Source organism: Zophobas morio, unplaced genomic scaffold (genome assembly GCF_036711695.1).
Source record: "Zophobas morio isolate AGI-343-1 ecotype UQ-CSIRO unplaced genomic scaffold, CSIRO_AGI_Zmor_V1 ptg000014l, whole genome shotgun sequence".
NCBI classification, from domain to species: domain Eukaryota; kingdom Metazoa; phylum Arthropoda; class Insecta; order Coleoptera; family Tenebrionidae; genus Zophobas; species Zophobas morio.
In genome coordinates this window covers 19,649,406-19,673,909 of record NW_026972119.1, presented here as the reverse complement: position 1 = coordinate 19,673,909, position 24,504 = coordinate 19,649,406, and the positions used below count along the sequence as shown (strand labels likewise).

The window sequence follows — 24,504 nt, the reverse complement described above, 5'->3', positions numbered from 1 at the left end:
ATTCCCTATATCTTGTAGGCTTATTTTGCTCAAATAGAATCATCATTTGTTTTTAATTAATACTCGTATCACATTTTCCTCGATTAGTCGAAAATGTTATCTCAAGTTTTAACCAAAAACATTGTCAACAAACTTTTCTAGATTTAGCAAAAAATACAAATTTATTATTAGTTTATTTTTAGTTCAGCCAAAAGCATTCTCTTTATTTTTCAGGTGCTGTAATTGTAACTAACCCCTTTAAGAGCTCACTTTTTGAGTACGAATGAAAATTTCGATCTTTTACATACAAATTTTGACTTCCAGAAATTACGTTCGTCCCCATTTCTTACAATTTTTAGAATTTCAAAAAATAAATTTTAACTGTGGCGTAAATACGTTTATTATGGTACGAAGCGAGGTGACTCCAAACGGCCCACTTTAAGGCTCTCATTGGCTGTTTCCCTTATCACGGTTCAGGGGAGAACCTTCTCTCTCGACTCAGAATTGTGCTTGGCAGGGGTTATGTAATCCACTTAGAATTACACTTACGGTCGGTGACGTAACTGTGCCGAGGGACGCAATTTCTTCAGAGAAGAGCGAGTATGCGCGGAGAGCCGCAATACAACTCAACCCGTAACGAGAGGACTGCACTGAGTCACTAGGCGCGCGGTCGTTGATCTCATTAATCAACGATACAAGGTTGGAACGTTATTCCAATTTTCTTGATTTTTTTTGTAATAAAAAGTTTCACAAAAAAATCACAGTAGGGTTATTTTTAAAATTTGTCTTACAATATTTTGTAGGGTGATAAGTAAAGATACGCGCTTTGTTGTGGTATAAAGAAGATTAAATTTTCTAAAACAGAATGTTTATAATTCATTTTTTTGATTATTACGATTTTTAAACCTCGATATTTCAGTTTCTTCAAATAGTGCACCTACATTTGATTCCTACATCTTATTCTATTTTTTGTTCTCTTACTTTTTGCTGAGTATTTTCTATATCTAAAGATGATACTTACTGCGGTTTTTCCAATTTTTAAAAAACACATCAACATCAGAAGAATGAGGACAAAAGATAGAGTAAGACTTAGTAATAAAAAACAAGGTGTTTCATTTGAAAAACTGCAATATTGATGTATGAAAATGGTAATGTTTTAGTTTTTTTTTTATAAAAAATCAGCAAATTAAAATTTGATTCAGGCGCATACTTTTATTTATCTTTCCACGAAATATTGTAAGACAGGCTTTAAAAATTATCCTACTGCGAATTTTTTTGTGAATCTTTCCATTGACCAAAAATTTCAAGAAATTTGGAACAACGTGGCAATATCGTATCAAAATTTCCAAAATATACCGTGGCTGTAAGCTTAACAAGACGTCAATCAAAAAATGTAAAAATATTTATAGTTGTGAAATAGTGTGTTTCATATAAAAAAACTAAGCACCTTATGGAGATATCCAGTCTAGTGAATCGCACTGTATATCGATAAAACTCTTGTACAACCACTACGAAACCGTATATTTAAAAATTCGGAACTTTAAAAGCACTACACAAAATTTTCAAAATTTCAGTTTTTCCTTAAAATACCACCTTACGAAAATTTCCACCTTTTTTTGACCACTTTTAAAATTATTTGAAGAGATTTTATTACATATTTCGACTTCCAGAAGATCCCTTCGATCACATTTCTTATAAAACTTCTACCATTTTTCCGGAATTTTCAAATAAAATAGGCAATTGGTAGAATTAAAAAAAATTTAGTTATTTCTAAAGCCTTGAAAACACATTATATTTTCTGAAACAGTATGTCGAAATCTGTACCAGAATTTCTGTGGATTTTTAGACAATTTTTCAAAACGCAAATGTCGACCAGCGCACCACCGAAAATTACCCAAGTAAATTTTTTTCGGTATTTCAAACTCGAGAAGTTACTTTCGGACGGAGGATGAAAAAAAAAACTTAGAACAATGAACTTTGTTAAAATTTTACGGTGGACACGTTTGTCCCTAGGGAAATATATATATAAATTAGCACTCCAGGCCAAGTTGGCCCATGGCTTGGTTAATTGCTTCTCGCCATTTCTTCCTGTTCTTAAGTTTCTTCCTCCAGTTTGCAATATTCGCCTCTGCTATGTCCTTTAGTACATCTTCTTTCCACCGTGTTCTTGGTCGTCATTGTCGACGTTTCCCTCCTATAACACTTTCCAAAATTTTCTTGGGTACTCTTTCTTCCTTCATTCTCATAACGTGTCCGAACCATCTTAATCGTTGTCCTTTTACAATTGCCACTATGTTCGGTTCGTGATATAACTCTGCCAACTCATTGTTTGTTCTTCTTTCCCATCCATCTTCTGTTTTTTTCCCTCCATATATTTTCCTGAGTACTTTTCTTTCCCATATCTTCAACATCTTTTGTGTATTTATTCCTAGTGTCCATGTCTCACTTGCGAAAATTACAATGGGACGAATAATTATCTTGTAGACCCTTAATTTCAGATCTCTTGAAGAATTGCTGTTCATAATGTTCCTAAACGCGTAAATACTACGATTTCCGACCATTATTCTGCTTTGGATTTCTCTTGTCATGTCTGGTTTCCTATAAAATTCTGTGCCCAAATAGGTAAATGTTTCCACCTCCTTGAAGCGATACGTTTTTCCTGTATTTGTATTTACTCTTAATTCTCCTAGACTATCGTACTCTTTCTCAGTCCATGTCATTAGTTTTGTTTTATCTTCATTAATCTGCAGTCCCATTTTCTGCGCTTCTTCTTCCAGGTTTACCATAGCTTTATGTAGTGCTGTCCTACTTCTTGTTAAAATTGCTACATCATCAGCAAAAGCTAGACACTGATGACTTTTGTGATATAGCAACCCTGATCTATTCAAATTGGCTTTCCTAACCACGTATTCCAACGCACAATTAAATAGAATTGGCGAGAGGGGGACCCCTTGCCGTAATCCTTCTTTCACTTAAAATTTTTTTGACAATTTTCCTTTGATTCTTACTCTATTGTCCGTGTCTTTTAAGGTGAGTTTTATCATCTTTATTAGCTTGTTTTTCATTTTTAGTTCTCTTAAAGCTTCATATAACTTTTGGCGCTTCATTCTATCATATGCTTGTTTGAAATCTACGAATAACACAAAAGTGTCTTTTTTATACTCAAAACTTTCTGCTTGTACCTCACGTAATGTAAATATCTGGTCCACTACCGACCTGTTCTCCCTGAAGCCACCTTGGTACTCTCCAATTTCCTTCTCTACTTTTTTTATTACTTGGTCTTTTATGTACGAGGCAAGAATTTTATAGACTACATTCAGAAGTGCTATTCCTCTATAGTTGGAGCATTTCATCTTATTCCCCTTTTTATGTACTGGAATGAGAATAGCTTCGTTCCAATCTTGTGGCATTTGTTCTTGCAGCCAAATTTGTTCTAAAAGTTTCTGTATCTTTTCTTCTAGCTTCTCTCCCCCGTATTTTAGTAATTCCGCCGTTATTTGATCTTCTCCCGGACTTTTGTTATTTTTTAATTTCTTTATTATTTCCTTTACTTCTCTTAGACTTGGTGCTTTCTCTTCTTCTTCATCATGTATATCTTCTTTGTTTAAATTTTATTCTATCATTCCTCCATTTTCTTCCCCATTTAGGAGTTCGTCGAAGTACCTCTGCCAGAGTTCTAAAATTTTTTCTTCATTTCCTACCAGTTCACCTTTTTCGTTTTTATAGAACACCGAACTTGATTGGTATCCTTTTTTTTCTTGTTTCAATCCGTGGTACATACTTCTTATCTCTTTAATTTTGTAGTTTTCTTCTATCTCGTCTAATTGTCTTTCTTTATATTTTCTTTTCTTTTCGCGTAAGAGCCTTTTACATATTTTTCGCTGTTCTTTGTATGCTATTAAATTTTCTTCTGTTTCATTTTTTAATACCTTCAATCTTAAAGTTGTCCTTTTTTCTAATTCTTCTTCACATTCTTTGTCAAACCATCTTTCGTTTTTATTTTCCTTCCCTGTTTCTTGAGTGCTTTGTGATGACGCTTTTCTTATTCCATTTTTAACTTCCAACCATAAATCTTCTATATCTTCTGTATCTTGCCTTTCACCTGCTACCCAATCATTCACCATTTCCAAATACATCTTCCTCTCCTCCTCATTTTTCAGTCTAATACACGTTTTTAAGTTTTTGCGTTCTTGGTTCTTCCTGTTTTTTGCAACTGGTACTATTTGCTTCATTTTTACTCCTACTAAGAAATGGTCTGTGTCCAGATCTGGTCCTCTATAACTTCTTACATCGGTTATACTTCTTTCTTCCATTCTTTCAATTAGGACATGGTCAATTTGATTTACAGTTTTTCTATCTGGTGCAATCCAGGTTCCTTTGTGTATTTCTTTTTTTTGGAAATATGTATTTTTTATGATCATATCTTTCTCTCTAGCAAATTCTATTAAAATCTGACCATTGTTGTTTGTAACTTCATATTTGCTACATTTTCCAATCGTTGGTCTAAACAATTCTTCTTGACCAATTTTTGCATTTAGATCTCCTAATACAATCTTCAAATCATATTTTTTTATTTTTCCATATTCCTTATCGAGCGTCTCATAAAATTCTTCTTTTACTTCTATATCTGTTTTTTCCGTTGGTGCACGTACATTTATAAGAATAATCTTCTGAAATCTTCCTTTCAGCCTTAAGCAGCACATCCTATCTGATATCGCTTGAAATTGCAATATATGTTGTTTTAGTTTTTTATGTACAATAAAGCCCTCACGCTCCTTCTTCATTGAGACCTCTGATATTCCACGTAGCTAATTTTACAACTTTCTCTCTTTTATTGTCTATCTTTTGTACTTTACCCATTCCCTTAATACTAGATTTCTTTTTGCTACCATTTTCTTTACTTTGTTCTCCCTTTTTATTTAAATCATATCCATAATCACTCCAGTCCGTTTTGTGGTTGTCTGCATATACCTTAACCTGGTAATCTAGTTTTTTTAGGCTTAAGCCTCTTTTCTTCGTTATGCCAAATGAAGGCGTTGCCGTCGCTTATTAATTTATTGTAGCCTAACTTGACTTTATGTCCCTTTTCTTTATGTTCTTTTGCCATTTTCCTTATCGCCGCTTGTATCTTTTGTTGGGTTGGATTTCGATTTTCTTTGGAAGAGATTCTATCTCGCACACTATCATATCGTTAGCTATTTTGTTTGCTTTTTCAATTTTTACCTTTACGTTCATGCTTTTCTCCATAAAGATTTCAATTGCTTCCCTCAAACTTTTTTCTTTCGTAACTTCTATTTTCATTCCTGTAATTATTATATTGTTTCTTATGTTTTTTCTATCCATTTATTCCACTTGTTTTTTTGCCGCTTCCAATGTTCTATTTTTTCCCTAGGGAAATAATCCTTTAAACATCCCCTAGGGAGTTTTACTTTCCATACACAAAAACAAACGAACAAGTTTGTTCCCTCGCACAATTTTTTAAACACAGCTAAACAGGCTGCGGAATTTCTTTCAACGACTAAAAAAGATTACTAAAACTGATTCTTTTTAAGAACTTTATTGATTCTCTTTTTTATACAATTTACTAAATCGAAAAATAAAATAAACACTTTAATTAGTAACATTAAGCCACTTTGTCTTCGTGAACTTGATTGAGTACAGCAAAGTAGGACCAAGAAGATTTTGCAACCTAAAACGAGAAAAAGCAACCAGTTCACATGTGGAAAACGAAAAAAGTGCATCCATAGAACTCACCGCCTTAAAAGTTTCCAGAGATAGAGTAAAATAACCCGAAGCGTACAATTTAAGAGGAAATTGTGTCCGAGTCATAAAAATGATCAAATTCTGTTTGAATTCCTTCGAAGCGTCAGTCCATTCACACATATACGCAGACTGAGTGAGTTGGTCGCTCTTGAAACCCCAAATTAGAACAAAATATCTCACATCGTCAAACTAACCTTCATAATTACTTCATTTCCGTAGAAACACCACAAGTATATCTCCAAGAGGACGCAACTTTGGTAGATAAACATACCAAAAAATTGGAAACTTGACACAGAGACGAGACTCATTTGGAACATCGACATGCACACTATGACTACTCCAACCACAAACTGACCTGTGATACTTGCAGTAAATAGAAAGGTCGCTTCTTCGGCAAATCTACAAAATAAATAATTCATAAGCCATTCTATAAATCCAGTTTTTGCTTTCTTACTGAACTATCGTTTTGAAGTGAGTGACATTTCGAACCAACGCCTCTTTAATCGTCGGATGGTCACTACTACTTGTGGGTTTCATCGTTTCTACAGCATCTTTGAGTACACTAAGCTGCGCAGAAATAAACATTATCGTCCCAGAAATACAAGTATCCATGCTAATGTCTCCCAGACCGTTGATCCAAGTCGACAAAATCTGATAAAAGTACACAAATTCGAACCCCGGAGACGTATCAGTACTGAAAGGGTACCATCCGCTTAAAGGCAATCTGATACCATCGTCGCTTGTTCTGTCTAACAGTGGTGACACGCCCCAAGAAATGCACGTCAAAGTACATGCCAGCAAATACAGACTTAAAATTATTTTCGACATTTTGATTTCTTTTCTCAGAATTTCGTACTGCGCTTGATTTCTTGGTCTGAACACTTCTGTGTTCATGCTGTAAACGAGTTTCCATATTCGTGAAGCGTTGTGTATGAAGCAGTACAACTTGAGGCATTGAACCATGTTGGTGAGAAACAAAAATGATGCGTCTGTCATTCTTTCAATGTCGCCGAAAGAATCGATCATGTTTGCCAGCTGGGTTAAGAAACATAAGAAAAATATAAAACTCAGGAATCCTAGGCGGTAGAAGAAATAGAATACTTTTATTTTGGAGTTGTGAAATTCTGGGGAAAAGTACCCAAAGAAATGAATGAGCTTGATGTTGAGTCTTAGAAATTCGCGCAGATCTAGATCTTTAAAAGTGGTGCCTTCCATGGCAAACAATCACGAAAAATAAATGTTCGTAGAATGTATTGTAATATTTTTGTTACAAGTCTATATACCTAGAAAGAATTTTCAATCGAAAGCACGTATACAGAAAAAATAAAGTACATACCACTTTGAGCTTGAGCACTACATTTATCACTTGCTCTTCGTACGGCACTATTGCATTCAAACGAATTAATGCATTTATAGTTTTCTGAGACAGCCAATCAGATTTTCCAGGAATATGGAATGCAAGCAGGCGCACTTTTTGCTGTTTATTATTTAAAATGCTAATGATAGATTTAACGTACGTTTAAAATAATAACTAATGTCATCAATACTTGGCTAAAAATTTCCATAGGTCGGGAAATAAATACAAAAGTGGCTCTTGTTTTATATTAAGCTGCTCAAGTACATTAATTATTACTGCAGCTAAACGACGAAGGAAATTTCATACTGAAAACTAGTTTGCGTTTATCTGTTTTATTATTCATGGACCTGCGACGTTATCCTGAACAATTTTGAAATGACGATATTTTTATAATCAGTAAGTTTGAATTATTTATTAGATGCAACTCGAACCCATTATTTGTGTAATTCTAAACAGAAGAATAAGTAGGCCAGAAGTTTCAAACGTAATTAATTGCAAATAAACGAAACTGGAAAAATAAGTTAATAAACTAAAAATATTTCCTAAATATTTGTGATATCATGCCAAAAATATATCAATCAAACTATCGACATTACTGTATAAAAATATTGTATCTACTTTAAATATCACTCACAATATCAGCTTCATTGTCTATGTTGTAGCAGTCGTATTTTAGTTCTGCAGTTTTATTAGACAGTGTAGTCATTTAACAAAAACGAAAATTTAAAATGAGCAAAACTTAATTCAACGTAAAATTCTATCGATTAAAAAATTATTTTCAGACATTAAAATGGATGAACGATGAATATTAAATTTACACATCAAACAATTGTCAACATTGCCAAAAATTACATTTCAGTTGTTGCTTCTAAAACATTATAGAGGTAATCGAAAAAAGAAATAGAGAGTTTTCCGGCGGATTTCTAATTCTCTGGATTTACCAAGTATATAAATATTTACCTCGAACCCACTATCAACTGCACAAAAATAAATAAATTTGGAAATATAAAAATTTTGATTTCAGAATATTTTTTCATTTTCGTCGATTATTCGAAGGATTGCCAAAAAAGAACTTCAAATCCATGGTCTACTTTTAGAATTTTTTTATAAAATTTTTGGAAAATATTTCCTCATTTTTCTCGGTTATATGAAGGGCTTCAGTTTATCATCTACATCCAATTTTCTTTTTACACCATGTTTTCCCATCCAAAATAAGCCAGAATAAATTTTTTTTGAAAAATTTTTGAAAATTATATTTTTGTTTTTACGTTTATTGGAAGATATATCCTAAAAATGACTTAATATTAATGATTTACGCTGAAATTTATCCAATTAATCACTCTTTTTGTTCAAATATAAGTATTTTATAAATATTAACGTTGAATTTTCTATATGATTTTCCATGTGATAGTATCTTTTTGTGTCCGGACAGAGACACTTTTAATATATTTTTTCAGAAAATCATTAGGCGTTAGTTTCTCATTTCTCTCGGTTATTTGAAGGGCTAGCTCGAAGAGGGCCTCAGGTTCATAATCTATATCGAATTTTGTGCATGAAACCATGTTATCCCACCCAAATGAACCCAGAATAAGATGTTTTGGAAAATTTTTGAAAATTAAGTTTTAATTCTTTGGTTTATTTGAAAATATTTAACAAAAAATACTTAATATTAATGATTTAAGTTGGAAATAGAACCATAAACCTTTTTTTTAGAATAAATTTCTCATTTTTGTTGCATTTTGCCTATGATTTTTCATGTCATGGCACCTTTCTCCGTCCAAATAGAACCACATTTGGTGTTTTTTTGGAAAATTTTTGGATAACAGTTTCTCAATTTCCTCGATTATTTCAAGGGTACGCTGAACGAGCCTCTAGGTTTATTATCCACATCGATTTTCTCGTTCCGTTGGAAGCACTTTTAACGCTTTTTGGTTTTTAAGAATAAATCAATTTTTTCATTTCTTCAATTATTAGAAGGATTGTCTTAAATTTGTATTCTTCAATTTGCTGTATGATTGTCCATCATCCGACTAGAGCCACTTTTCATATTTTTTGAAAAAAAATTTGGAAATTAGACTCTCATTTTTCTCTGTTATTTGAAGGGTTAGCTCTAAACGGACCTCAGGTTCAGAAATAACATTCTTCGATATGACAGTATGTTTTCCTACCTAATTGAAGCCAAATTAAGATTTTTTGGAAAGTATTTGAAAACTAAGTACGTTGAATTTTCTATACGATTTTTCATATGATGGTACTTTTTTCTGTCCGAATAGAACCAGGATTAATGTTTATTTTGAAAATTTTTGGATATCAATTTAAAATTTCCTCGGTTATTTGACGCGATATTTCAAAAGGCCCTCTCAAGTCTGTTATATCGGTTGAATTTACTACGTTTTTCTAACCAAGTGAAGCCAAATTAAGATTTTTTTTGGAAAATATTTGAAAATTACGAGTAAATTATTATCTCATTGTTTTATTGGCTTATTCGAAAGATCGTCGAAAGAAGATTTCGAATTCGTAGCCTACGTTGAATTCTCTGTATGATTTTCATGTGATAATGATAATACTTTTGCCGACTGGATAGAGCCACTTTTAATATTGTTTTAGAAAATTTTTGGATATCACATTGTCATTTTCTCTGATTCATTGTCTCTGTCGAATTTTGTATATGATACCATGTTTTCCCACCCAGATTAATCCATATTAAGTTTTTCGAAAAATTGAAAATTACATGATCGATTTCTTCGTTATTTGAAGAAATATCCGAAAAGATTTAACATTCATTGTTTACTTTAGATTCTCTTTATTTTGTTGGCTTTTTTCGACCAACTAGAAACATTAAAAAATGTTTTTGGGGTCAGTTTCTCATTTTCCTCAATTCAAATATTCAAAATTCAAAAGATCACCAAAAAAAAAAAATTCAAATGCGTGTTCTAGGCTGAATTTTCGGGTATGATTTTCCATGTAATTTTTCTTTTCGAATAGAACTAAGAATTAATTCCTCATTTTTCTCGATTATTCGAAAGATCGCCGAAAAAAAGACAAATTCATAATCTAAGTTAAATTTTCTGGAATATTAGTTAACGCCATATAATTTATGATATGACGCAATTTGCTAGATACCTATAAGCTTTTCTAGGTTCAGCAATTACATTATTAGTTGTTCAAATTGTTGCTTAAACAGTAATCCAAAGTGGTAAATAAGTTAAGTATTTAAATTTCGTTTGTGATTGCACTGTTAGTACCGATGGACCGGGGACAACCGCGCCGAAACTTACGAGACCTCTGCATGTACCCTGTGGGCACAGCATACTGAAGTAATCTAAGCTAACAAAGACATAATTTTTTCAAAGTAATTTTTTTTTACAAAAAAAAGACAGAGAGACGAAATCGAGAGATCTAATTCTTTACATTCAACGGTTATAAAATGTCGAGAAAACATAAACTAGTAACATTTTAAATAAAAAAATAAATAAATTTCAATTTTTTCACACTTCCTTCAAACAGTTAGATTCAGTTGTCTTGAAAATCCCTAGAATGGACCGTGTTAAGCATTGCAAAATACGACCAACTTGATTTCAAGATCTGCAAAATATACATGAATATAAATAAAAAGAAATACAAACAACATACCACCATAAGAGTTTCCAGAGATAAAGTAAAATATCCACCGGCATACAGTTTTAGAGGAAATTGTGATCGAGTCATAAAAAACAATAAATCCGTTTTAAAGTCTTTCGAAAATTCAACCCATCCACACATGTAAGCTGACGTCGTGAGATTTGTGCTCTACAAACCAACGATAATAATCAACATGGAAAAAATAATACTAGATTCCACCTTCAAAATGACTTCGTTGCCGTAGTAACACCAAAGAAAAATTTCTAAAAGGATACACGCTTGATATATCACCATGGACAAAAACTGCAAACTTAAAGCAGGCAGTAAACTCATTTCAAACATCGTTATACATATTATGAAAACACTGACGAAGAATTGACTGATCAAGCACGTTGAGAACAGAGTGGTAACGTCTTCGGCAAACCTGAAATCTGACAATTAAGTAATTGACAATTTTTTCTAGCCCATTCTCCATACGTAAGGATATTTTTATAGTGCAGTATGCTTTTTAGCAAAAGCTTTCTAATTTCCACTTGATTTTGTAGCTCTGGGGTCATTGTCCGAAACGCTTTGTTTAGCAAACTTAACTGACCAGAGATCACCATTATAGTTCCAGAAATGAAAGTGTCTGCACTGATATTTCTCATTCCATTGATGCAACTAGCCAACACCTGGTACATGTAAATTATTTCGAACACTGGAGATTCGTTTATGTTAAAAGGGTACCATCCGCTGAAAGGCAACCTAATATTTTCACCCTCCACGTTATCCAGAAGTGGAAAAATCGCAAACAGAACGCAACCCATACAACACATTGACAAAAAAGTTTTAGTGATGAGTTTGGAACGGTTAATGTCTTTCAACAGTATTTTAGCGTCGTCACTATCTTTGGGTTGAAATTCTTCTCTGTTAATACTGTTAATCAAGTTCTCGACTTTGGTTCTTTGGAATATGAAACAGTAGAGTTTTACCAAGTGTACCAAATTTGTCAAAAGCAGGAAGGAAGCAGCCGCCATTTCTTCGATGTTTCCAAACGCAATCACCATGTTTGCAATTTCGCTTGAAACTTGTCCATAGGCAAAACAAAGTATCAAGGTAGAGTGAATTCGATAACAAATTTTGCTAAATTGCGATTTTTCATCTCCAAGTGGAAAATAGGCCAGATAGTGGAAACATTTAATGTTCAACGTAATGAAATTTCGGACGTCTATGTTTTCAAATGAGTTGGAATTTTTTTCCATGTTTGATTTTAGAAGGTAAATTTTGTGAATAATGTCGCTAACGACGTCAATAATAACCAGCAGCGCAGCACTCCTCTCATTTAATGTAATTTTATGAGACAGTAATTAGGTTAATAATATAGTGACGTCGCTGAACCCTGCTCTAAAACTGTAATTATTAAAATTCATCTCCGAGTTTTTATTAAAAATGCAGTCGCTTTCATTGCTACAATAATTATTATAATTATTATGAATGCGGTTGTATTAGCTCTAAATTCAGTGAAAATTCTAACCCTAATTTCAAACAGTTTTTATTTTCGTGTCTGAAAAATTGTCTCTACGTGGAGGGCAAACAAATTGTGTAAGTTTAGAAATACGTATGTTAAAATTAGTATTAAATATTTTTTAGGGAGGACACGCTGTTTAAAATAAGAAAATCTAATTTATTATTATAAGACCCACCACTGACCCGGAAATGACCGGCATTCGGGCAAGACTTCTTTCATTAGGGGTACTAAGACCAACTAATGATATGCATTGATTAGATTAACAAAACAACTTTCGAGATTCTAGAATTACAGCATACAAATTAGTCTGCTATTATTCTCTAATCTCACCCCATCCCCAAAAGTTTAGCATAACTACCGATCATTTATCCGCGCATCACTTGGAAAGTGACTTACACTACTCTGACCTACTGGTGCTAAACTAATCTGACTGACATGATCAGACAAAACAGCTTTTTGAATTTTGATAATTATTGAATCATTCAAATGTAAAGACTTTAAATTCTCAACTAAGCTATTTGGGACTATACCTACATTAGAGATAACTAAGGGTAGAATTGAATTTTTTTTAAGATTCAACATGGATTTCATTTCTATCGATAATTGTAGATATTTTGAAATCTTGATGTAGTATGTTTGAATAATGTTGTTTGTGTTAGGAATAGCAATGTCAATGAGAATGGCTTCGTTCGTGTGTTTTTTGATAAGTATGATGTCTGGTCTGTTAGGTGTAATGTTTAAGTCTGTAAGTATTGTGCGATCCCAGTATAATTCGTATTTGTTATTTTCAAGGAACGGAGATGGAATGTAAGTGTAATAGGGTGTCGTATCTTCGATTAAGTTCATAAGTGTTGCTAATTCTTTGTGAATGATTTTGGTTGCGTTGTCGTGTCTAGCTTTGTAGTCAGTTTGTGCCAGGATCCTGCAGGAGGAGATTATGTGCTGGATCGTTTCAGGTTTTGCTTTGCAGAGGCGACAGCAGTCGTTTCTTATATTCGGATCTTTGATGATGTATTTTCTGTAATTCTTGGTATTGATTACTTGGTCTTGAATAGCAAACACAAATTCTTCTGTTTCGGCACACAAACTTGATTTTTTAACCAAATCAATGACATCTTCTTGTTGATATGAGTTTCTTCTAAGTCTTTGTAGAATTTTCCATGTAGTTGTTTTTGTTGTAGTCCACTTATTATTTTGTCTATTGTGTGGGGGGTCTGGATTTCTTCGGTGTTCGACAGATTTAAGGGTGTGTGGTTCAAATCTGCTCTTGTGATGGTGCGAAACATTTCATTTCTTTCTGCTCGTTTCAAGAAATACTTCTTCAGATCTGAGACTTGTCTCTGATATAAGTTTTCTAGGTTCTGGAAACCCCTGCCTCCATTCTGTCTTGGCAATGAGAATCTTTCAATGGACGATTTTGGACGATACCTTCTATACTGTGTGAAGATTTTCCTTGTTGCGATGTTTAAATTTTCAAGATCAGTTTTGGACCATTTAATGACTCCAAAAGAATATGTTAGCAGTGGAACGCAGAATGTTTTTACTGCTTTCATTAAATTTTTTCCATTTAACTGTGTCTTCAATATTAATTTTAATCTCGCTAGGTATTGATCTTTCAACTGTGTTTTCGTTTTGGTATGATTGATGTGGGAAGATTGACAGAAACCCAGATATTTGTATGTATCATTTCGTTCTTGGGCTTCGATTATTTCGTTATTCTGGGTTATATGTGGTACTTGGTGTTGGACGCCTTTTCTGATTGCTTGGGTCTTACATTTCTCAATACCAAAACACATATCAATACCACCGGAAAACTGTTCAGTCAGATTTAATAGTTTTGTTAACTGATTTTGTGTACTTGCATATATTTTTATGTCATCCATATACAGCAAGTGACTTATTCTGTTTTCTCTTTGTTTGTTAATTCTTATATTGAACCCATAATTGCAGCTGTTCAGGATATCGGAGAGGGGATTTATTGCTAAGCAGAACCATAACGGGCTAAGAGAATCGCCTTGAAAAATTCCTCTTTGGATCATTATTGGATCTGACTGAATTGTTTGTTCATTTAAGGTTATTTGGAGGGTGGTCTTCCAAAATTCCATGAAACATTTGAGAAAAGTGCAGATTTTAGTATCAATTTTGTTTAATTCCAGAATTTTGCATAGCCAGGAATGAGGAACAGAATCGTAAGCTTTCCTATAATCAATACAAGCAGTATATATGTTTCGGTTTTCTTTTCTAGCTTGTTCACAGATGATGGAATCTATGATTAATCGCTCTTTGCAACTAAAGGATCCTTTAATACATCCTTTCTGTTCTTCATTAATGATCTCAGAATTAAACAGTGTTGATAAATTTTTTGTGTAATGCATGAGGTTAATATTTTATAGATTGTCGGTAAACATGTGATAGGTCTGTATTTTGATGGATTTTTTGTGTCGTTATCTTTAGGTTTTAGGTATGTTACACCATGACATAAGAATGTTGGAAAGGAGGATGGGTCAAGAAGGAACTGATTGAAGTGATGTAGTAGGTACATGAATATGTACACAATTTAATTTTTTTATCCAAAAATTATGGATTTTGTCTGGTCCTGGTGATTTCCAGTTGTGTGTCTTATTGATGGTATTTATTAATTCGGCAAGTGTTATCTGATGATCATTATTATTATTATACCCATTCCATTTTTGTATCTTCATTCAGTAAAGTTAACACCGGTTATGGGGCCAGATTAAACTGTACTTCTCAACTTTGAGCAATAACGGTATGAAAACAGAGGTCTCGAACTCCACTCGAATTATGGAAGAATGATAAATCTACTGTGGATAACTTTTGGGAAGAAGCTTACGTACTACATAAGGATCCAAAAAGTCTGAGTTTTTTGTCTAACATTTTTTACAATTTTTTTTTTCCGTCTCACTTTATCGACTCTCGTTAACCCGGGGATTTTTCTTTCTTTTCCTTTCACACACAATATTTTTTACTTTTGAGCTGTTCCTTTAAAACTCATGATTGACTTTCGTAAATGAGCGTTGTGACTAAAGCCGCCTCTTATACTTTTACTTTTGTGTCTTGGGATATCTATTCCTTATTAAACAATTGGTAATTCTTCTAATCCTCCTCTAGTTTCTGTTTTTGCTCCTAGATATCTTATTTTTAGTTCCCGAACATAAGCTAAGAAAGTATTGTAATCGAGTCCATTGGCCGACTCTTTATTCTTATGTTTTCTCTACCTTCCATGGCCTCTAGAGCGCGATTATTTTTGTTTTTAGTCCATTTTAATAATTTCAACTGACTTCATTAACCCCATAGTAATCTTCATAAGGAGTTCATGATTCACTAGTTTAAATTTCAATGAAGAGCACATTTTTATTTCTTCTACAAAAATATTAAGAGGTGTTGCTAGCAAAGGCAACGGTAAAATTCTTGGCTCAGAAGAGCTGTCAGTAATATTTCCGTCGAATCCTGGCTGTCATAATAATAATTAGAATAATTTACAACATTACCTGCTTGCTACTTATCCGAGCTTTTCGGATTCTGGCCAAGTACTTAATTTTATTTTGTCTAGTCTTTGTTTTCGAAGTTCCTGGTAACCGAATAGATAAATGAATAATGAATAAATAATAAAAAAGGTGTTGTTAAATATAGAAATGAACACAAACGATACATATTTGAAAATATTTAATAACTACAAATTCATATGTGATTTTACCTTTTCGGGACATTGTACTAGAAACAATTTTATAGCAAAAACATTTTTATGCCAGTACAGTGGGAACATTATTTTGAACGCGTTTTCTTAAAATTCATTCTATTTTATTTCGTTTATTACAGGAAGGAATAAGGACACTCTAGGATAATCGATGAATAAAATAAATACTGCACAGTATTGTCTCCCCAGTTTAAAGTGGTTTTTATGATAGGTCCATTGTGTCGAAGTTACTGGTGAGGACAATGGAGTAAATCCCTAGCCATAAATAAGAAAGTGGTCGGTTTCTTGCAGGGCCGTACTTTGTTATTCAACTCATATTGCCCGTCGTGGGGTAATAATGAGGTGATAATGTTTATTATCTTGTCATAAAAACCACTTTAAACTGGAAAGACAATACTACATAAAGGATAGAAAATATTGAATTTTATTTTTATTATTTTATCAGAAGATTAACACTTTGAACAGTAACATAATAATATATTTTGTATGTATGTATACATCAGTGTAATAATATCAATAATGACAGTATTATTAACAAAAAATAAATTTAACATCGTTAACGTTATACATTCGGATACATGGTATCAATTCTCTTAATAAATTTAATGCATTAGATAATAAAAGTTGGTATATAGGATTTCGGCTGTCCTTCAAAGTGGACCAATACGTCCTGCACATCAAATATTTGACTGGTTACGTTTGTATTTTACCTTAAGGACCCTACCAACTTCTCTCTTTTTCAACTTAATATTTAGAGAGCGGATTTCTAGGTTTAATGATTTTTGTGAAAAATGTAAGCACTTCAAAACTTTTTTATATCTGTAACTATGATACAATTTGGAGTCATTTGACACATTTTTTTTTATGCTTATTTGCTTTTTTTTCAATTTTATGCATATTAAAACTCGTATGCTTATTTAATGCTTTTTTCGACGAATATGAGTTTTAATGCATATTTTGTTCAAATGCCGGCCTTGTCGGGATGACAAATACTTGTTAGTTAGGCGTATCGTATCGTATGCATTTTACCTGGACTTGACCATTGAAGTACACTTACTCAAGACACTTTCTGTGAATAGGTTCCGGTCGTTTGGGTAATAAAATTTTATTATAGGATTGGAAAAATACTCCATAGATTTTATGACTTTAAATCCTTACTTCCGTTGATAATGAATTAAAGCTTTTAACCAGATGTTCTTTTTCGGCATTTTGCGTCAAGACCGTTGAAGATTTTCTAGAAAAAAGGATTATTGTACCCAACTACCTACCTTAAAATTTTTCTAATGGAAACATTTAAGTAAATGAACCGTTTATTTCACAACCATCAGTCTATCGCATATGTCGTAGTACAGTGTTATACGTGGTTCTCCCTTGTTACATGTTGAGTTCTTTTTGGTAATATTACTAATATTTTAAAAGAATGCCGAAAGTAAAATCGACGCCGGATGAGTGGATAAGGGATTTTCCAGAATTAAAATTAGAAAACAACAAAATATTCTGCAGAGCTTGTGTGAAAACCGTAAGCCCACTATTTTTTTTTTATCTATTTTCCTTTGTTAATCCTGTATATGTACGTTGTTTTAGATTCAAAGTGATAAAAAATATAACGTGACGCAACATGTCAGAACGACTCTTCTTGTAGAAAGGAAGAAAATGTTGGAAGTTTCTAAAATTAAACAGCAGACCATACATGAATCTGTTGCATCTACTTCCACAAAAGATGAGCAGTTTCAGTTTAATTTCGATTTATGTAAAATGATGATCCAGTCCAATATGCGTTTAAAAAAATTGGAGAAAGGCCCTCTTCAACTGATCAACTGATAAATCAGGTACCGAACTATAAAGGAGGCTCTGGAAAAAAAACAAAAATTGCTTTTAATATGTTTTTCGTTAAACTGGCAGAATGCTGTGACATAAAAATTGAGAATTAATTCGCTCCGTTAATATTTATTGTTATAAATTTTTTTCAGGTGTGATGTCAATAGTTTTTTATATAAATAAACGCATGTCTGCAGTAATTTTTTTATTGAGAAATTTGAAAAACATACGGGGGCAAAGATTTTTAGACGATGGCGAACTGGTTTGGGAAATTGAGCGGTATTTTGGAGAGCAAAAAAAAACTTTTTTTTGGTGGTTTATTTTCATTAATTTCAAAATGTAAAAATACGTTGAACGGTCAGGAGATTATATTGAAAAATGACCAAAGATTGTTGCTTTATTTCAAATCCTTCATAGTTAGGTACCTTATTTATCAGATTGCCCTCGTATTACTAATGATTGTTGATGATTGCTCAAGGATTTTGTCCGAAATTTCGATTTTATTATTTAGAGAATCCTTTATGTATCCTTCCACAACACTATTTGAACGCCAGCCACCCTGTCACTTTAGAACTGTTAAAAATGTCCTAGAATCTACTAGTAGAGTTGACCTCGAACACCTAAAACCATGACCCGTGTATTCTTCTGGATTTTGAAGGTCTAGAAATTGTGCAATTTTTCTGGAAATTGTTCAAAAAATGTTCACTCCTACAGGTTGTATCGCGTATTTTTAGTTCTTGCAACTGATGAACAATCGTTTGTGTGAAGTCTCTTCAGGCTGTAATATTCTGTACTTCCGAAAAACATCAATAACAGGAACAGAGTTATTCCATTGATGATGGTAAATGTTCTGGGTTTATGAGTCTTCGTGACCGGAATTTGAACTATAAGTACGCCACCCTTGTCTTCAACATCACCGACTGACATGGCCACCAATTCACAAATTCTACATCCTCCGAAATTTTCAACTTCATAAATAATCATTGCGATGTCAGAAACATGCTTATATCAATATTTTCCTTGACAGATAACATTTTCTTCAGTTGGGAATAATACGACCATTGTGACACAGATTCAACATGTTTAGACCAACCCGAAATATAAGCCAAAATGATTCTCTCGTCTACTCCTTTTGCATTCTTTTGCTTCCTTCATTCACAAAAATTCGTATACCTACGCTTTTTCATTGATAGCTTCCAAAGCTTCGTCCAGGACTGCTGAGGGTCCAAACACATATTTATTCACTCAAAGAAATGACTCGAACTGTGAGCTTGTGATCTCAACATCTTCTCGTGAATAAACGTATGTTTAATTCACTTGTTGTATAATATTTATTATCTATTTTTTATTGATCAAATTAAGAACGAGTCACCCCATTTTCTCGAAACACTTCAAGTTACGCTTGGAAGGTTATCTGCTGTAAATATATTTAGTTATTAAAAGAATACAATTTCGTCTTTGCCTGGCCACTTCCGACCGTTCCAGTAATTCATGACTTGCAGCCAGTCAGCCAACTACATAAAGGGCTGCCGCCAGCGGATAGCTATGTTCTGTTTTCAGTTCCATTCATCAGTCTTATTTTGCTAATTTGTCCTATCCATTTATCAGCGAATATAAAAAAAAATGTTGAAAATTGGTCGAAAATTGGGGTATTTTGTATATTTTTGAAAGTTTCAAAGGACGATTCTGGAAAAACCATTGGAGTTATCGAAGAAATGAAAGGGAATATGACTTCTGCAGGTCGAAATCTACAAGAAAATGTATTTAGTGAAATTTCGAAAATTTTGTTGAAAATTGGTCGAAAATTGGAGTATTTTGTTTATTTTTGAATGTTTAATGGACGATTCTGAAAAAACCATTGGAGTTATCGAAGACATGAAAACGGATATGGCTTCTGCGTGTCGAAATCTACAAGAAAATGTATTTAGTGAAATTTCGAAAATTTTGTTGAAAATTGGTCGAAAATTGGGGTATTTTGCATATTTTTGAAAGTTTCAAAGGACGATTCTGGAAAAACCATTAGAGTTAACGAAGAAATGAAAGCGGATATGACTCCTTTGGCCCGAAATCTACAAAAAAATATATTTGGTGAAATTTCGAAAATTTTGTTGAAAATTGGTGGAAAATTGGGCGGATTTTGCATATTTTTATTTATTTCAAAGCACGATTCTGGAAGAACCATTGGAGTTATCGAAGAAATGAAAGCGCATATGACTTCTGCGGTTCGAAATCTACAAGAAAATGCATTTAGTGAAATTTCGAAAATTTTGTTAAATATTGGTCGAAAATTGGAGTATTTTGAATATTTTTTAATGTTTCAAAAGACGATTTTGGAAAAACCATTGGAGTTATCGAAGAAGTGAAAACGGATATGACTTGTGCGGCTCGAAATCTACAAAAAAATGTATTTAGTAAAATTTTGAAAATTTTGTTGAAAATTGGTCGAAAATTGGGGTAATTTGTATATTTTTGAATGTTTCAAAGGACGATTCTGGAAAAACCATTGGAGTTATCGAATAAATGAAAGCGGATATGATTTCTGCGGGACGAGATCTACTAGAAAATGTATTTAGTGAAATTTCGAAAATTTTGTTGAAAATTGGCCGAAAATTGGGGTATTTTGTATATTTTTGAATCTTTCAAAAACGATTCTGGAAGAACCATTGGAGTTATTGAAGAAATGAAAGGGGATATGACTTCTGCGGCCCGAAATCTACAAGAAAATGTATTTAGTGAAATTTCGAAAATTTTGTTGAAAATTGGTCGAAAATTGGACGGATTTTGAATATTTTTATTTATTTCAAAGGACGATTCTGGAGGAACCATTAGAATTATCGAAGAAATGAAAGCGGATATGACTTCTGCGGCCCGAAAACTACAAAAGAATGTATTTAGTAAAATTTCGAAAATTTTGTTTAAAATTGGTCGAAAATTGGAGTATTTTGCATATTTTTGAAAGTTTCAAAGGACGATTCTGGAAAAACCATTGGAGTTATCGAAGAAATGAAAGCGGATATGACTCCTGCGGCCCGAAATCTACAAAAAAAATGTATTTAATAAAATTTCGAAAATTTGGTTAAAAATTGGTCGAAAATTGGGGTATTTTGCATATTTTTTAATGTTTCAAAGGAGGATTCTGGAAGAATTATTGGCGTTATCGAAGAAGTGAAAGCGAATATGACTTCTGCGGGTCGAAATCTACAAGAAAATGTATTTAGTGAAATTTCGAAAATTTTGCCGAAAATTGGTCGAAAATTGGGACATTTTGCATATTTTTGAAAGTTTCAAAGGACGATTCTGGAAAAACCATTGGAGTTATCGAAGACATGAAAGCAGATATGACTTCTGCGGCCCGAAATCTAGAACAAAATGTATTTAGTGAAATTTTGAAAATTTTGTTGAAAATTGGTCGAAAATTGGGGTATTTTGCATATTTTTGAAAGTTTCAAAGGACGATTCTGGAAAAACCATTGGAGTTATCGAAGAAATGAAAGCGGATATGACTTCTGCGGCCCGAAATCTACAAGAAAATATATTTAGTAAAATTTCGAAAATTTTGTTGAAAATTTCTCGAAAATTGGGCGGATTTTGCATATTTTTGAATATCTCAAAGAACGATTCGGGAAAAAGTATTGGAGTAATCGAAAAAATGAAAGCGGATATGACTCCTGCGGTCCGAAATCTACAAGAATATATATTTAGTAAAATTTCTAAAATTTTGTTGAAAATTGGTCGAAAATTGGGCGGATTTTGCATATTTTTTAATGTTTCAAAGGATGATTCTAAAAAAACCATTGGAGTTATCGAATAAATGAAAGCGGATATGACTTCTGTGTGTCGAAATCTACAAGAAAATATATTTAGTAAAATTTCAAAAATTTTGTTGTAAATTGCTCGAAAATTGGGGTATTTTGCATATTTTTGAATATTTCAAAGGACGATTCTGGAAAAACCATTGGAGTTATCGAAGACATGAAAGCAGATATGACTTCTGCGGCCCGAAATCTAGAAAAAAATGTATTTAGTGAAATTTCGAAAATTTTGTTGAAAATTGGTCGAAAATTGGGGTATTTTGCATATTTTTGAAAGTTTCAAAGGACGATTCTGGAAAAACCATTGGAGTTATCGCAGAAATCAAAGCGGATATGACTTCTGCGGCCCGAAATCTACAAGAAAATGTATTTAGTAAAATTTCGCAATTTTGTTGAAAATTGGTCGAAAATTGGGCGGATTTTGGATATTTTTATTTATTTCTAAGGACGATTCTGGAAGAACCATTGGAGATATCGAAGAAATGAAAGCGGATATGACTTCTGCGGCCCGAAATCTACAAGAAAATGTATTTAGTAAAATTACGAAAATTTTGTTGAAAGTTGGTCGAAAATTGGGCGGATTTTGCATATTTTTATATATTTTACAGGACGATTCTGAAAGAACCATTGGAATTATCGAAGAAATGAAAGGGTATATGACTTCTGCGGCCCGAAATCTACAAGAAAATGTATTTAGTAAAATTTCGCAATTTTGTTGAAAATTGGTCGAAAATTGGGCGGATTTTGGATATTTTTATTTATTTCTAAGGACGATTCTGGAAGAACCATTGGAGATATCGAAGAAATGAAAGCGGATATGACTTCTGCGGCCCGAAATCTACAAAAAAATGTACTTAGTAAAATTTCGAAAATTTTATTGAAAATTGATTGAAAATTGGGCAGATTTTGCATATTTTTATATATTTCAAAGCACGATTCTGCAAGAACCATTGGAGGTATCGAAGAAATGAAAGCGGATATGACTTCTGCGGCCCGAAATCTACAAGAAAATGTATTTAGTGAAATTTCGAAAATTTTGTTAAATATTGGTCGAAAATTGGAGCATTTTGTATATTTTTGAATGTTTCAAGAGACGATTCTGGAAAAACCATTGGAGTTATCGAAGAAGTGAAAGCGGATATGACTTCTGCGGCTCGAAATCTACAAGAAAATGTATTTAGTGAAATTTCTAAAATTTTGTTGAAAATTGGCCGAAAATTGGGGTATTTGGTATATTTTTGAATATTTCAAAGGACGATTCTGAAAAAACCATTGGAGTTATCGAAGAAATGAAAGCGGATATGACTTATGCGGCCCGAAATCTACAAGAAAATGTATTTAGCGGAATTTCGAAAATGTAAAAAATTTAAAAATTCTTACTGTAATCAACAGTGCTGAAGGTATTCAAATAATTATCTTGGTTTTGCTCCAAATTAACACTACAACTTATTCATTAAGTATTAGCTTAAGTTTTTTGACACCTCAGCCTTCTAATTGCTCCTTTTCCCCATTTATATTTGTATATTCGACTCACTTTGCTCATTTTCTTTGTTTCATTGCTCCCTTTTGTTTAGTTTTAATGGACTTCACACTCTCTTCTACTTATCGTTACTTTTGATTCTTTTGTATATCTTTATGTCGGATTAATGTATTATCCACTATCATATTATTTCTGTTTTACTCGTCAGGTACTTTTTGATTTTACATATACTTATACTAGTGATGTCGATATATCTAAAAGCACAAAAATAGGTGCAGGAAAGTACAACGGAACATTAAAAAACCAAAAAAATACTGTAACTATTGTAATTGACAATGATCCGGGCACAGGCAATTAAACAAATGATAACGTCGGTATGATTATTGATTTATCTGCCCTACACGATGAACCTGTTATTAAAAAAATAAATTTCTCGTCTGCTAATTAAAGTTTGGCTTAATGTTAAATTATACATCATCTTTTTGTTAAATAATATATTGTGTGTTCAATTAAAAAGGTCATCTAGTTGGCCTTGATTTTTTCAAACCTTGTAACGTATGTCTACGATAAACGCAAAATTTAATCGATGACAGCTGACAATGCGAAATGTCAATTATATGCAATAGTATGCAACAAGCAACGCCAACTTGATGACTTTTTCAACTAAGCACGCTATTCTGAGCACCATACCAATTTGCCAACAGGATAAAAAAAAGGAACGATGCATACATTTTTTTATTGCAATGGAACAGTTTCTATCACTAAAATCGTACATGTTTCAAAAATACGTCAACACGATTGCAACTATAACTTTTGTTTTAGTGTTTTTGAAGCCAAGTTATTTTCCTGTCAACTGAAAAATTTTTCTAAACTTCAGATCCTCTAGTTCGCTTTATTCATAAACTTGCTTAAGGACAGCAAAATAAGACCACGTAGTTTTTGCAATCTGAAAACATAACGGAAATTTAAAATCTTCATTCTAAAATCCTATTTAAACGTTATCTTACGGATTTAAAGGTGTCAATCGAGAGCTTGAAATATCCGGCTGCAGACAACTCTATAGGAAACTGAGTCCGAGTCATAAAAATGATCAGATTTTGTTTAAATTCTTTAGGAGCGTCAGCCCATCCACACATGAAAGCAGACTGCGTAAGTTTGTCGCTCTACAACAAAAATTAAACTATTTAAAATAAAAACTAGTAACACTTTTACCTTTAAAATGACTTCGTTGCCGTAAAAACAATATAAGAACATTTCAGCGAAAAGACAACTCTGGTACATACACATTCCAAAAAACTGGTAGCTACCAATGGGTACCAAACTCATCTGAAACATCGACATACAGAATGTGATAACTGCGGTTAAAAACTCGCCTGTTATGCCGGTAGAGAATAAGGACATTGTTTCATTGGCAAATCTAAAAAGTCAACAACATAGAAACAATTTTGTTAA

The 24,504-nt window shown here is 32.8% G+C and overlaps 4 protein-coding genes across 4 annotated transcripts; all 4 read right to left on the bottom strand.

The window, feature by feature from the left end:
• Positions 1-3,590: 3,590 nt before the first annotated feature.
• LOC135128851 (putative autophagy-related protein 11) lies at positions 3,591-5,280 on the bottom strand. The gene is made up of 3 exons (XM_064055929.1): positions 5,203-5,280; positions 4,751-4,950; positions 3,591-4,683 (listed from the first exon to the last, which is right to left on the bottom strand). Exons 1-3 carry the CDS (start codon positions 5,278-5,280, stop codon positions 3,591-3,593), a joined length of 1,371 nt encoding a protein of 456 aa, XP_063911999.1.
• A 322-nt stretch (positions 5,281-5,602) lies between these two features.
• LOC135128850 (odorant receptor 46a-like) lies at positions 5,603-11,137 on the bottom strand. The gene is made up of 9 exons (XM_064055928.1): positions 10,940-11,137; positions 10,733-10,888; positions 10,643-10,684; positions 10,345-10,395; positions 7,079-7,219; positions 6,197-6,777; positions 5,937-6,141; positions 5,734-5,889; positions 5,603-5,668 (listed from the first exon to the last, which is right to left on the bottom strand). Exons 1-9 carry the CDS (start codon positions 11,060-11,062, stop codon positions 5,603-5,605), a joined length of 1,521 nt encoding a protein of 506 aa, XP_063911998.1. The 5' UTR covers positions 11,063-11,137.
• Positions 11,138-11,228: 91 nt separating this feature from the next.
• LOC135128849 (uncharacterized) lies at positions 11,229-11,766 on the bottom strand. The gene is made up of 2 exons (XM_064055927.1): positions 11,323-11,766; positions 11,229-11,267 (listed from the first exon to the last, which is right to left on the bottom strand). The coding sequence occupies exons 1-2, from the start codon at positions 11,764-11,766 to the stop codon at positions 11,229-11,231; spliced, it is 483 nt and encodes a 160-aa protein (XP_063911997.1).
• Positions 11,767-23,932: 12,166 nt separating this feature from the next.
• On the bottom strand, positions 23,933-24,333 carry LOC135128609 (odorant receptor 4-like). Its single transcript, XM_064055530.1, has 3 exons — positions 24,265-24,333; positions 24,060-24,215; positions 23,933-23,998 (listed from the first exon to the last, which is right to left on the bottom strand). The coding sequence occupies exons 1-3, from the start codon at positions 24,331-24,333 to the stop codon at positions 23,945-23,947; spliced, it is 279 nt and encodes a 92-aa protein (XP_063911600.1). The 3' UTR covers positions 23,933-23,944.
• Between the last annotated feature and the right edge of the window lie 171 nt (positions 24,334-24,504).

Excerpts from the sequence above, each read along its gene's own strand:
- LOC135128851 (XM_064055929.1), bottom strand. The coding sequence starts at position 5,280 with ATGAAAATAGAAGTTACGAAAGAAAAAAGTTTGAGGGAAGCAATTGAA. Across the intron at positions 4,951-5,202 it reads AGAAAAGCATGAACGTAAAG|GTATATGCAGACAACCACAA; the intron begins GTAAAAATTGAA and ends TACCAGGTTAAG. Across the intron at positions 4,684-4,750 it reads GGTCTCAATGAAGAAGGAGC|GATGTGCTGCTTAAGGCTGA; the intron begins GTGAGGGCTTTA and ends GATATCAGATAG.
- LOC135128850 (XM_064055928.1), bottom strand. The coding sequence starts at position 11,062 with ATGTTTGAAATGAGTTTACTGCCTGCTTTAAGTTTGCAGTTTTTGTCC. Across the intron at positions 6,778-7,078 it reads TAGTGCTCAAGCTCAAAGTG|CTGGCAAACATGATCGATTC; the intron begins GTATGTACTTTA and ends TTCTTAACCCAG. Across the intron at positions 5,890-5,936 it reads GAAATGAAGTAATTATGAAG|AGCGACCAACTCACTCAGTC; the intron begins GTTAGTTTGACG and ends TGGGGTTTCAAG.
- LOC135128849 (XM_064055927.1), bottom strand. The coding sequence starts at position 11,766 with ATGGTGATTGCGTTTGGAAACATCGAAGAAATGGCGGCTGCTTCCTTC. Across the intron at positions 11,268-11,322 it reads TCATTTCTGGAACTATAATG|AGCTACAAAATCAAGTGGAA; the intron begins GTGATCTCTGGT and ends CAATGACCCCAG.
- LOC135128609 (XM_064055530.1), bottom strand. The coding sequence starts at position 24,333 with ATGTACCAGAGTTGTCTTTTCGCTGAAATGTTCTTATATTGTTTTTAC. Across the intron at positions 24,216-24,264 it reads GCAACGAAGTCATTTTAAAG|AGCGACAAACTTACGCAGTC; the intron begins GTAAAAGTGTTA and ends TTTTTGTTGTAG. Across the intron at positions 23,999-24,059 it reads CGATTGACACCTTTAAATCC|ATTGCAAAAACTACGTGGTC; the intron begins GTAAGATAACGT and ends TTATGTTTTCAG.